The 14,174-nt window shown below is 48.5% G+C and overlaps 1 protein-coding gene across 7 annotated transcripts in view; it reads right to left on the bottom strand.

Annotated features, from left to right (window-relative positions):
• Positions 1–14,174, bottom strand: part of PITPNM2 (phosphatidylinositol transfer protein membrane associated 2) — a 122,677-nt gene that overhangs the window by 9,848 nt on the left and 98,655 nt on the right. For 3 of the 7 annotated variants that reach the window (XM_066331717.1, XM_066331718.1, XM_066331716.1), the window contains exons 15-20: positions 12,109–12,284; positions 11,581–11,751; positions 9,513–9,662; positions 4,786–4,950; positions 2,805–3,008; positions 952–1,100 (exon numbers count right to left, since the gene is read on the bottom strand). In XM_066331717.1, coding sequence (XP_066187814.1) covers positions 952–1,100; positions 2,805–3,008; positions 4,786–4,950; positions 9,513–9,662; positions 11,581–11,751; positions 12,109–12,284 — 1,015 coding nt within the window. The remainder of the gene's footprint in view (positions 1–951; positions 1,101–2,804; positions 3,009–4,785; positions 4,951–9,512; positions 9,663–11,580; positions 11,752–12,108; positions 12,285–14,174) is intronic. The other 4 variants (XM_066331719.1, XM_066331720.1, XM_066331721.1 and 1 more) reach the window with 4 other exon arrangements.

Here is a 14,174-nt window from a genome sequence, read left to right on the forward strand (position 1 = left end):
CAACAGAATCATAAATAACTGAGTGCTGCAGCAGAGGAGGCTGGAGGAGAACGGGGAGGGTTTAGCAGCTGAACTAACACAAAGCAAACCCGGTGCCGAAGTGGGCAACACAAACCACAGAGTTGCTTTGAGTTTTGTTTTTTTCCAGCTCCATGCTCTAAGTGTCATTCCCTGGGGAGTTCATGTTTTTTAAGGCAAATAACTCCCCCTCATCCCCAAGGAACTGAAGGGAAAATATTTCTTTTAGGGAAAAACACATTTTAGAAAGTAAATTTGAATTTTAGGCCAAATATAGGTTGATAAAATCGGAGGTGCCAGACTCCAGACACCAGCAATCCCCATTCTCCTGGTCCTAGAATTGCTTTGTGCTGCAGGAACAAGGACTAAATCCTAATGAGTTCCTAGAGGAGACAACAACAACTTAGAAAGGCAAAATGGAGAACTGCATTCTGCCTACCAATTCACGTGGAATTCATATAAAACTTCCCCTTTGGTTTTATTGTATCTGGTGGTGGTTTTATTTGTCCTATGAGAAGTTTCAGTTTCAGACTTGAGCTCCAACCTGGCACACACAGAGCACAGATCATTTCAAGAAACAAGTGTGCCACTGACCTTTGCCACTATGGATCTGAGAGGAAACTGCCCTGGGCTGTCTCCATGCATCCCCATCTGAAACCTGCTCTGATGATAAACCCAGCCCCAAATCAGCAGGTGTGACAGCACATCCATGAAGTTTGTATGTGTGCAGCTCCACCACCAACACCACAGGTGAGGAGAGAAAAAAAAAAAAAAAAAAAAAAAAAAAAAGAAGAAGGGAAGAAAATGGATCTGCAGGGTCAAAGGGTATTTTCTCACCTCTACGCATCAACATATGGAAGGTGCACTGCAGAAAACAAAGAGCCCTACGTATTTTTCAACCCAAGGGAGGTGAGGGAGAGAGGATGATTGTACCTGTCTGAGCAGGAAGGAGACAACATCTGTGGACTCCCAGTAGCTGGCGTGGAAGAGGTGAGGCAGGGCCACGGTCGGGAACGCCGTGAGGGCGTCGGGGCAGTACAGGGCGTAGTCGATCCGTTTGGTTCCCCACCACTTGGCAGCAACTACAGGGGCAAAACACTCGTTCAGACAAAGGGGCTTCACAAAGGGGATTCCAGGGCTCCAGGTACGCCAGGAGGCTGCTCCCTGGCTGGTCCTGCTGCTCTGGGGGAACAACCGACCCAGGGCTGGGTGTTGCTCACACCGAGGGAGGAACTCACGGCCACCAGCAGTGAGCTCTCCCTTGTTTAAGCAAAGAGGAAGGCACTGGAGGACAGGTTAATTGGCTGTTAGTTCAGACCCAGGGAAGCGGCTCAAGGCTCCTGTGCAATGAGCACAACATAGAGACAGCAACACATCTCCCTGGAGCTGTCAGAGGAAGGATGGATGTGCTCTGCCCTGCTTCCAGCTCCTTTAGCTTTCACCAGGGAATTGCATCCAGGTGTTGGCCACACTGAAGAGGACTGAATGCTGGGAATCCACAGGATGCTAAAAGGCACCACAAGGCAGGGAATATGGCACATGCTGACAGGGCTGGTAGTCCCCAACAAATCCTTACTGCCCTCCTGGGCTACCATGGGACAGGCAACCAAGATGTGCAGCCCAGCCTCCCCAGGGGCACAGCAACAAGACAAGTACCTGGGAATACTGGGACTTCATTGCCTGGGGGACTGAAAAATACACTGGGATTTTGTAGAGGGCAGGGATACAAACAAAACAGACAAGTTTCTCCCTCAGGGAGCCAACAACGCACACACAAGTGTCTGACAGCCACCCCTCACCCTGGGACACCCCCACGCCTCAGCTGCCCTGAACTCTGCCCATGCACACATCCTGCCCCAATCCCTGGAAAAAAGCAGGTCTGAGTCCAAAGCCTCAGACCCCAAAGCCACGGGCTGCTTTCCCAGCAGTAAGGAATCCTCAATGCCTGTGCACTCCAGCCCAGAAAAGCAGCCAAGGAAAGAAAAGATGGAGACCAAGAGAGCAGCAGAAGAATTGTTTGTGTTTGCATGCAGGATGCAAGCTGGGGCTTTGACAAGGGCTTCCTCAAGCTCGGTTTGTCTCTGTGACAATGTTTCCTTTTTAAGGACTTCCAGGAAAGCTGCCAGGTTTAAGGTACAATCCAACACACCCCTCTGCAAAGGGAAATCTGGCTGGTGATGAGCACAGATGCTGAAGTGAAAAGATGGATCCACCAGCTCATTCCAGAGACCTGCACAGAGTTCTCATCACAGCAAATGCAGAGGGATGTGGATTCAGCACAAGCCCATGGGCCATGAGGGTGCCAGGCCACCCTCATCCTGACAGTCCCCGCTTTTCTGAAGAGCCATGGGAAGGAGGAGCAAGGTTTGACAGATCAATGTGGCTTTTCCAGAGCTCACAGGGCACCTCCTCGCAGCCTCTTCTCATTCCCTGCCTTCCAAACTGACAGCTCCTGGTCACGTCCCAACTTTCATTTCTCATGCAAGTCCCCAGCTTGAGTAATTTCAGATTCTTTACAGGAAGCAGACAGGATTGACTCTTCCATGCTCAAAAAGACAGCGGTGGAGGCAGAAGCGTTGTCCCCTCAGCTCTGCCCAGAAGAATTCCTGCTGCTCCCAAGTTGTTAGCGGTGTTATGATCGATCTTCAGGGCAAAGTGACAGAAATACTTGTTAGGATGCAATCAGAAACTGCAAGTGCCTCAGTGAAAGCGCAGAGATTTGCTGTGAACTTCTGTGACTACCAAATGAGAGAGGAGGCCGACAGGAGTGGATCTCTCCAGAATACCTGTCTTGATGTCCAGGTCTGGTATCTGAAGAGCACAGCCCGCAGCCCGGCTCCGTGGCCCTTTGAGCTTCCTTCCCTTGGCAGGGATTTCGTGTTTATGCTGCCTACGCCTCCTGAACGAGGTTTGGGTAGGGGATTTGTGAGGGAGAGCAAGTTGGGACAGAAGGCTAAACCCCCTACAATGATTAAAGTGGTGTTTGGTTTCTAAAAGGAAAAATAAAATAGAAGAAAAAAAACAAAACAACAACAAAGGCAGAAATCACTTATTATTATGGCACAGACTGATTTCATCCTCCACAAACTCACGGTACCAGGGGAGCTGCACCCTGGGGAGGTTCCTGGGAGGGAGCTGTGGTTTTGCAGCGCCCCTCCGACCTTCCTCCAGCTCTCCCTGGGGATCAGCATGGATCACATCCAGCCCTCAGTGCCACGGCTCCATGTCACCCCCACACCAACGAGGCTCAGAGCAAGAGCTCAGGGGACACCTGGAGCCGAGGGAAGACTCTTCCTCCCTGATCTCAGGAGCGGGTTTTGATGGCTGTGTGGAGGAATAAATTACACAAAGCAGAAGCTGCACAAGGGGGGAAGAGCACGGGGAAAGCAGAGGTGAGTGTTGTGTGACCCGACCCTGCTGCAGCTCAGGACAAGATCTCTCCATGGGACACATCAACCTCGGAGCATCACCCTGGCAAAAACACCTCCCCATGAACCACCACCGTGCGCCAGCCCAGCAGCTCCCCGAGGGTGGGAAAGCAGCACAAAACAAACACCTTCTCCCCCAGGAGCTGCTTCCCAAGCAGATTCCTATTTAGCAGGGCTCAGCAAGATGTCAGGACAAGTAAAAGGACGCACACGGGGAGTGTGGTATTGGCTCTCGGACACACTTTGAGCAGGAAAACCTCATTTTGTTGCCTCACGCAGGGCAGGAGGTTACAACAGCCCCTGAGCAGCGCCCACAGACCTTCAACAACTCATACCTGCCTCCGGGAGCATTATTAACCTCAGCAATTAATTATGGAGTGAGTAATTCACAACCCGTGCCAGGAACGCATCTCTAGATTTTTGAGATCTTCTGGTGGGCTGAAGATTTTGTCACATGCATGGTTTTGTGCGGGGAGGGTTGTTTGGTTTGGCTTTTGGTTTCTTTCTTTTGAGTTTTCAGCCTTTCTTTGGTCTGAGTTACCCGAGGTCCATGAGGACACAGTGTCCATCTCATACTTGAGCTGACACAAACAAGGGGCTGAGCCATTAATAGGCTGTTCTCCTCCACTTAACAAAGTCTGTTCTTCTCCACTGTATTAGTTAGGAAGTTATGCAGGTCTTAGGAAAAATAATAAGTAAAAAATCCCTTTTACTCCTCATTCAGCTCTGGGAAATGGGTCATAACTGACTGGGAGCTGCCCTGCAGGCTGCAGAAGAGCTGAATTTCTAATGCAAAGTAATAAATGTTCTGTTCTGAGCCAACCTGTCCTTGCCTTTCAGCGTTACAGAGGGGCTTACTCATCCCTGCTTTTGTGGGCCACATTTGAGGGATCTGCAGCAAGCCACATCCTGCATTACCCATCTGGTATCAAGTGCTGATCCCGGCCAGTTCTGCATGACTTACCGTGGCAGCACAGAAAAACATCCCTCTGGATTAACCCTCACCTCACACAACAGCCAAACAGTGCTCAGAGTCAGCAATTATTATCTTGGTGTTTTTTTTTAACAATTCATCACCAGCAAGGTCCAACATGCGTGACGCAGCCGCGGTCCCTGCGCGGCCATCAAACACATCACCTGTTCTTCCAGAGGAGTGATAACACACAGCACTGCCAGTGGCAGACCGGGGAGGAGGAGGAGGAGGAATAATTCCAAGCTTTTGGTCATGAATGGGAAGCACCCCCCCGGAGAGATGGATGGACAGGAGGCGCTCGGCGCCGGAGCGTGGTCTGAGAGTGGAGCGGCAGCGAGCGGAGCCTCGGAGGGGTGCAACACTTACTGTTGGCTATGTTGGAAGCAGTGTAACTGTCTGCCATTCCTGAGACCTGGCTGGCAATGCTGATCTCACTGGCTCTCCGGAAGCCCCTGAACTGAGGGGCTGAAATGGGGGTGGACAGGGACGCGTTTTCCACGAAGACGGCACCATGAGACTGAACAACATCTGCTACAAAGTTGAAACAGGGAAATCAAAATATTAGACCAACAGACAGAGGCTGGGCAAGATGAACTCGAGGGGGGGAGAGGAAGGAGGCAAACAAAGCTGGTGGGTGCGAAAACCTTTCAGAGCTGATTGGAATGAAACAGAAACACCCCACATTTCACTGGAGCTTTGGTTTGAAAAGAAAGCAAACAGCAGGCAGAGACATGTGGCTGGAGGAGCAGTCTTTGATTGAGAGAAGCAAAGTAAGTAGCTCAAAAACCAGATCCAAAGAAAAACCCAGGCAGACTTACTCAAGCAGCAATAACAAGCATGTGTCATACATCCAGATGTGAATACACACAATTTTGTATATTCACATCGAGACAAAATAACCAAGGTAAGGAAAACAACAACAAAAAACCTTAGAGAGGGGTATTTGTTTTCTTGAGAGATTTAAATTTAAATGAATGTTTCCAAGATAGAAGCCTTATTAAAAAGCAAAAATCAAGAAAACATCTTCATGCCTGGCAGGCACTAAATTTGGATTTGTATTTTACTGCTGAAGGATGCAGCCAACACTCATTAATCTGGAGAAAGGGCTACTGAAGGGAGTCTGATGCTGAGCACTTGTGTCTCCCATCAGTCAGCAGATCGAGGAGCACTCAGGCTCTAGGAAAACAGAGCTTTTTTTGGTACAACAGGCAGGTCTGGATTTTTAAATCCCAACCTGAGGTTTACCAAGTTCGGCTGAACCCCTTCCTACATAAATACAGAAAGGAGGGGGTTAAAATCATGCTCACACGGATCTTATATATGGATGGGAGGGAAAAGGACCTCAAACACTCAGGAGTGGCAAAACGAGAGATGCTGAAAGTCACGCTAAAATCTCTGCATTTCACTTTTCTCTCTGTGACAGCGCTAAGAGCATCCACCCCTCTGTGGATGCTGTGAGGCTGAATTAAGTGGGATATCCCCAGCTCCTGCAGGGCAGAGGTTTGTAATGCCAACACCAGGTGCTCACAGCAGGCAGCACCAGCGTGGCAGTAACATGCAAAAGCAAAGCAATTCATGATGCTTTTAAGGTTGCCCATCTCTGCTGCACTTGAGGAGCAGCACCTGGATTTATTCCCAGGTATCAGACAGGAGATACCACAAGGAATGTGAGCACATTACTCCCACACATCAACATCCTCCACCTATCCCAGCCTGTATAGATCACCCTGGATTTAATCCTGGCTGGCACAGGGAGCCGTTTTAACAACTGGTTTATTTTAATATCAATCTTTTTTTGCTTGGGGCTACTGATTTTCTCCCTCCAATCCCTCAGTTCGCAGCAGCAGCGTCTGTGCCCACACAAATCCTGCTGCAGCCGAGGGAGAGAGAACGTTATGAAGCAGAAAATGTGTGGCTAAGTGTCAGTAAAAGAGTTCTGTTCTCTGCAGGGAAAATCAGGCCACAAGCTGCTCTCTGTAAAAGCTTTGTGGACTGTGAGATCTGAGCCTTAGCGGGAGCCTGACCTGATGATGAGCTGCACACACTGCCCACGTTGTGCCTGAAAGGCCATTAGCAGCATCACTTTCTCAGCACTTTCCCCCTCTTTCCACCTTGCCTCGAGCTGCTGGCTGTCAAGGCTGTGACCAGGATCCACAACCCAGCTGGTCCCACCAGGCCAGCGCTGTTTTCTGACTGTACAAAGCACCAGCATGGGCAAGAAGAGACAATCCAAGTGGAAAACAGGAGCTGCACTGAACCCCACAAAGGTCTCAAGGGTAAAGGGTCTCATTCCCTGCAACAACCCCTCTCTTCTCAGATTCAGGTTTAACCACCAGAGAAACCTGAACTTCTTCCTCTGCTTTAACCTAAAGCACCTGTGGCTTGAATTAGGAAGACAAGTTCAAGAGTGCTACAGGAGAAAGGCCCAATGTGGCCTGCCTGCGGTGGTCACAGCTTTGACTCCATTAGCCCACCTTCACTCAGCTCTGCCTGAACTTCCACTCCTTTTTGAGATCTCAGAAAGTGAATAAAGGAAGAAACAGAGATTTTGGGCTTGCTCTTTTTCAGCCTGACCAAGGATTTTGGAATCTAATGAGTTTCCAGCAAAAGCACCCAACCACACAGCCCTTCAGGCCCATCCTGGTGTCACCAGAGGAACAATTCTCACTCCTGTGAAAGCCTCAGGTGTTTCAGCATTACTGAACTGCTCAGCTCAGCACTGCCTGTGTTGGTGGCAGGAGTTTGCTCTGCAGGGGACAAGGTGCCACCCAATGCTCCCCTGCTCCTGCCCACTCAGGTTGCTCTGGTGCTTCTCCCTTTCCCCAAGCTGCACACCCTCTGTCCCTGAGAAAGGGCAGTTTCTAAGAAAAACAAAGGCCAGGAAAAGGCAGGGCAGGAAGTGTGGAGAAAAACCTGCTTTATGCATTACAACCCACTCAGAAAAGCTTCCTCCACACCAAAGCTGCAGTGACAGCAACTTCCAAAGAAAATCCTGAGACCTGACTTGCAGAAAAAAACCCCCACAAACCTAACAACATATTTCCTGAATCCGCATCGTGTCTCTAGTGCAGCAATTTTGAAACCAAGGGGGGCTTTCTTGGGGACTGTGGTGACCAGGGTGGGATGTCACAGGTGCTGCCACACTGGCACAGACAGACCCCAGCACCTGCAGCCAGGTGTTCCTAACAGGAGCACTGCAGAGGTGCGTCCCCAGCCACAGCCCAGGTCCTGACAGCCATGGGGAGGTTTCCTAGGCAAGCCCAGAGTGAAGCCAGAAGCAGCAAGACCTTTATCAAGATTAGCTGTTCCTCTGTCACTCGGCAAGGACAGAGGTGTCCCTGTTTACTGCACTTTGTCCTGTGACTCAGGGCTGACTCAGGGCCAGTGGACCAGGAAGAGGAGCCTGGCTGGAGCAGTGCCCTGAGCACCCTCCCAGAAAAGCACCTGCAGCTGCTGCAACCACATGGCACAAGGTTTAACTGCACTTCCAGGGGAGTGGACATGGGAAGCCAAATCATTATTTTTTTTTGTTTTGGCCTACCTATGAATTTTTAATACTCATTTTGGTGCTGTGCTCTTTTCACTTTTGGATTCATTTATCCATTTCTTATAAGGGAACGGCTCTGAGTCGTCTTCTGAGGTAAGTCCTTGGGGTACCTGAATGACAGATTTTGAGATGTGCTATTTGGAGGCTGAGCTATTGCACCAAAGCAGGAAATAGTGAAAGCAATTAAAAAATAAGTACAGTTCAATAAAAACAAAAAGGTTAAAACCCATAGAAAAGCCAAGCAGCTGCTCAGCACAGGCTTGCACTGGAGTCACTGTCAGTGCTGGGCACTCTGCAGTCACTGCCCTGAGGTCAAGAGCAACAGATCTCTGCTGTCCACAAGTTTTGGTGATTTTGGAAATCTCCTGCAGTCCAGTGGCTGAACTGGGATTCAGCACTTGCTACACTCATGTCAAGAACTGCTTGGACACACTGTGCTCTTGACCCACAGCGTGAAAAGCAGAGAATCATAGAATCCTGTCATGGTTTGGGTTGGAAAGGACCTTAAAGACCATCTAATTCCAAGTCCCTGCCATGGGCAAGGGATGCTCCTACAAGCTCTGTCCTGACCACAGCCAGCATCAGCTCACAGTGAAATTTCATCAGGGACCTCCAAAGTGATTAATTAACAGCACCAGATCATTTCCCTCTGCCTTATGACAGAACCTCACAGCACAGGCAACACGGCAACTGCACACCTAAAAATCCTCTCCACCTCCAGGAGACAGAGGGAGAGACCAGCAGGAAAACTTGTTGCCATCCTGTATGACCACATAACAGCCCAAACTGCTCAGGGACAGTGAGGGTCAGCTTGTTAAAGACAAACAGGGCAGCAGAACCCAGCTCTCAATGCAAAACACCGAGGAAGGAACGAGAACGGGCAAGTGAGACACGTGGGGAAGAAAAAAACCAAAACAAAGGCAAATCTCATCAAAATTGCAGACGTAGCACCAGCCACAATCAGAATAAATGAGGCCATGCAGCATTGGTGATGGAAAATAAGGCAAAACAAATGCACTGAACTTTGCTTTGAAGGCGGGAGACAAGAAATTAATTCCAAATAACCAACACGCAGAGCCACCCTGGGGTGTGAAAGCCTCAGTGCTGTGTTCAGCAGAGCCACGACGAGTGTCCAAACATGAAACACTCAAAGGAACAGAACATGGACATAACTGGACTCCTGAGCACGGTGATTTGTGGCTGCTGGGGAGCTGCATACTGCAGGACAGCCTTTCCCAAGGGATCCTGCCCTCGGTGAGCACCACAGCAGCAGGAGCAGAAGGGACTGCCTCTGCCAAAGCCCTTTCCAGCAGCACAGAGCAAAGCAGTCTGTGCATCAACACAGAACAGCACAGAGTTTATAACCCCAAGCCCTCTGCCCACAGTGGCTCTCCCAGAGCCAGGTGTGATCCCCTGTGGTGATTTCGTGTGGCACAGCCTGAGACACAGCACGAAGATTTCAACTCCAGGAGGCGACAGTGTGATCTCCAAAAGAGGACCCCAAGAACCCAACACCACAGACAATACGGAAGTGTAGATTACACACACTCAGCACAACCAGCACTTTTATTGGAAACATCTTGCCAACTCAGTACAGGAACGGGGATACTTGTTTCCATGAAGCTGTCCTGGTGCTGGAGAGCACCCAGAGGGCTACTTTCCATGAGGAGGATGGGATTGTTCTGGATTGTCTCAACTAGAAGCAGATGGGGAAAAAAAAAAAAAAACATAACAGAAGGACAAAGAACAACAGACATGCGGCCACAAAGTGTTAAACATACAAACAGTTACACCCCAGCACTTAATTATGAGTCTTCAATGAACAGACAACCTTCAAATAGAGTAAAAGAAACGAAACAGGGGTGACTTCCAAACAGACCAACATCAGAGATTAACTGGGAGCAGAGGAGAACACAGTGATGGCATTTCAACAACAAAAGGGAGGCATCTTCACCCCCTTCTAAGCCAAATCCATAAATACACAGCAGATCCAGAGAAATCTTTTTTACTATGAGTGGAAAAAATATGCTGTAAGGGCAGAATCAGACTCACAGCCTACACAGTGCAAAGCACAGGAGTAAGCAGGGATGTGAGTTTGATTTTACTCTGCGAGTTCATTTAAATGGAACAGGGACCAGCATTTAGTACAGATGGGAAAATGGGGGGAAAAAAACCAGCCTGAGAGGCTTTCTGAATTGTGGACTCCCAGAAAAGCTACCTGCATGAGGAGATGTGCACAAGCAGCCTTCCACAAGGTTTTGCACGAAACCAATTATCAACTGAGCACCTGAATTTTACGTGATCAGCAAAACATACGGCTTAATTATAGCAGCAATTAACTTTTCTGGAGTGCCCTCCAGTGAACATTAACTTCAGGAGCAGCTTGGTGAATCATGGTTCGTCCTTCTGGGTAACGTGTCCATCACTACACGGACTCTAATGGAAAGGAATGGCCTGTTACTTTCTGATAAGCAAATGAAGAGGCTTTGTCTTACAGGAAAAGAGAATTTAAAGCTGTTTTCTGTCTGTTTTATTCATCAAGGCAGAGCACTATCTCTTAAAATAACAAGGCTCAGACCTGGAGGTTCTGCAATCACTCTGCCCTTCTCATCGGAGAGCTAATTGCTGTTTAACTTCACTGCATAGCAAGTGTCTCTCCAAACACAGCCAACTCAGAGGTCCAGGGAGGCTCTAATGTTCCTGCTGCTGTCCAGAATGATAACCAGAACACAGGTTTAGTGTCAATGGGGCCTCTGGGTTCAGGGAGAACAGGGCCTTTGGAATGTATTTAAGAGAAAGCTGTAATTTTGTGGTAATAAGCCCCTTGCAGCTGATACCTAGAATACACCCAAAAAGCAAATTGCTCTTCAAGTTGCTATAGATTCCCTGAGCTGTTGTAACTGGCCTGGGTACAAATGCAGTTGTGGGTGGATCCATTTTTAAAAAGTGTTGCAGCAAGATCTTGGCTAAATTTGACAAGTGAGTGGGGCCTGCAAAAAGCATTTTATTCACTTCATTAAACATGGGGTTTAGTTTGTGCCCATTTAACAAATCTAAACCTCTAGATTGAGCAATTACAATATTTGAAGACACTGATACATATAAAGGCCACTTCTTTGGATTTTCAACTTTAAAATGATGCAGAGGGTCCCCAGAATTACCCAGCTCTTGGTAAACAGTCTTCTTCATTTAGTCCTGCACGACTCAAATATCAGACAAACGGAATGCAAACAAGTAAATCATCGTCTCACTGTAGACTCTGCTCCCTCCAGTCTGCTCTGGCCCTCCAAGTCCTAAATTCTGCCAGCTCAACTGTGTTTCATTCACTCTCATTCACAAGCACCAGTCTGGGTGTAAACCAGAGGCCTTTACAGAGAGGTCACCACCTCATCACCCTCGGCAGCTGGAGGCCCACGTGTGACAAACAGAGGGCACACAGGACACAAGGCACTGATTTCACTGGAAGAAAATTCCTCTCCTGGTAAATCAGGAACAAGGCTAACGATTGCTACAGGGCCAGTTCTCTTTCTCCCCATTTCCAATTGTGTTGATAACTTCATGTAAAGCGTGGCTGTAGCCCTTTGATCAGCTAATGTGGACCCAGAGGGGCTTACCCAAAACTGCAGAGTTGCCATCGCCCAGCGGGAACCTCTGGTACCGGGGAATATTGAAGGGGGGCAAAAGGTAAAACTTCCTCTCCAAAAGAGGCTCGAGGCGTGAAGCAGATGGGTCTGCAGGGTGGAACAGGTTGTAGACCTGCTGACAAGCTGGTCTGAGCTGAAAGACTGAAAAGAAGAAAATCCTTCAAGTATCAAAATATTACTCGTTGGAATATTGCAAATATTTGTCTCTAAAAAAAGAGGACTGTAGGGTTACAAAATTGCAAGAGATTTATCATCTCCCTCACCTCCTACTTTAGTCAGCTAAAACAATTTATGACAATGTTTACAGACTCCAGAACTGCCCAGCACTTTTCACGTTTGGAAAGGGTACAATCGGTGGTGCGTAGAGCACACAGAGATCTGCTTTTTCACAGTGCAATAAATATGAGACGGAAATGTTTGGGTTTAACCAGACTTCTGCAAGTGCACCAGGAGGTGCTTAAACCACCCACCAAGGGAGCAGTTTGCAGCAGGACTTACTGTCAAGAGCTGGAATTACAGTTTTCCTCAGTGCAAGCACCAGACCCAAGGGAGAACCAAAGAGGAAGAAGTCGGTGATCTCAAAATCAAACTTCCCAATGTTTGCTCCATCCAGCATCGTGGAGCTGCTGGATCTCCTGGATGTGGGGTCGTTCCTCAGGACACTGGAATGTAAACTGGGACAAGAACAGAAAATAAAAGTCTGGATTATATTCTCACTGCATTTTCATCATTAAAGCCCGGATTAGTGATTGACAGCTGATATAATTTCTATCTCTTCACTGAAGGAACTGTGCTAATCAACCCACAATGATCCCACTGCAGTGGCATCACTTAAATGTACAAATCTAAGTTTCAGGCAAGTTCATTTACACACCATCTCCTCAAAATGGTTTTTCTTTAAGGAGTCAAAATCATGGTTGCTGCTACTATATAGAACATGTCCAGTTTTTCCTCCCTGTCTCGGGTGTCAAATCTGTTTGCAAAATTCCACCTTTGCTTTGTGAAGGCTGGGCAATGCACAGGTTTAGCACAGAGATTTAAATTCACATTTTCCTTGGACACTGAAGGAAAAAAGCAGCAGGAATGCTTAGCTGAAAATCCTGGGAATCCACCCCCACGTTAGGGAGAGTTGCTTCTTTGCAATCTAGATGTGGGAAAGTGAAATGACAGATGTGTAACACTGATAACCTGGTTCACAAAAGGCTTTCTGAGATGTTTCTATTCACACACAAAGGCACAAAGCTGCAAATTTCTCTGGTCTCCAGGTTGTACAGATTCCAGTGGCAGCTGTAGTGGGTTATCTCATAAACAGAAGCAGAGAGTTGAAGGCAGTACCAGCAGTGCCTTAAGAGGGTGTTTGCAAACACTTTAAAAAGCATCAGAACAGGTTCTATAAAACATGTAGGAGAAATGGATACCATAAGAATCGGGTTGGATAAAGAATTTACTGGCCTGGAGTCAGGAATGATGTAAATCTCCTGCCAGTACTGTGGCCCCAAAACAAAACCCCGGGTGGAGACCAGTACTTGTCACATCCTCACATCCAACAGCTCTGGCTCATCAGGACCATTTCTGAGGGCAGTGACAGCCCAGCACTGCTGTGATCCCAAAACAGGGCTGTTCCCACCATCCTTAGCACCAGAGTCGTTCCTCAAAGACCCTTCAGCCACAGCCCAGGAGCAGCTGCAAATGCTCCCACTTTTGGGGGAAGAAAACCGGGTTTCAGGCAGACTTTGCTTTCCTGCCATGGCAAATAACGAAGGCATCATCCCAGAGACAGCTCCTGTGCTGAACACCATTCCCAAAGGATGCTGAAGCTGCTCCTGCTGCGCTGTCGCGTTCCCTCTGGAGCTGCACACACGCTCCTGCACGGCTCTGCTCTCCCCGTTCCCAGCCAGGGAATGATAACTTACTGATGCCAGACACACACACACACACATCACGGGGAGTCAAAACAGCCGTGTCAAAAGAGAGAACGGGGGGTTACAGCGGTGACAGCTACAACGAGCCTGTTCCTGTGTCTGTGATCAGAGTGCCGACTGCACGGCCCTGAAACAGCTCGGAGAACAAGGCACCTTTGGTGGAGCTGCAGCTGCTTCAGCTGACGAGATGCAATGCAATGCTTTGCTGCGGTGTGTGAGGGGTGCAGAGCCATTCAGAACACGCTCGGTTTCGCTGAAGGCAGGGTGACAGCGACGGGATTCCAGCAAAGGCACCAGAGGAAAAGCTTTCCCGATGGCAGGATGGGTGCAGGAAGGGTTTGGTGCAGTCCACGCAGCTTCCCACGGCATCTCTTCGTGGGGAAGGGAAGAAGCAGAGCAGGCACGGCACGGAGCAATTTGGGCATCTTCACTCCTTTAGCCGGGAACTTGGTATTGTCTTTTCGGCAATCAAAGGAAATGAGAGCCAAGGGGAACTCTGGATCTGTCATGCTTCAAGCAACCTACAGTGCCCTGTTCTCCCTTTAAAGAGCAGCAGATGTACTGTGTGCATTAATTAAACAAGAGCTTATGGATTTCAGAAGCAAATCAACTCATTTACAATAATACAAGTACAGCACAGCC

Source organism: Sylvia atricapilla, chromosome 17, assembly GCF_009819655.1.
Source record: "Sylvia atricapilla isolate bSylAtr1 chromosome 17, bSylAtr1.pri, whole genome shotgun sequence".
In the NCBI taxonomy this organism is placed as follows: domain Eukaryota; kingdom Metazoa; phylum Chordata; class Aves; order Passeriformes; family Sylviidae; genus Sylvia; species Sylvia atricapilla.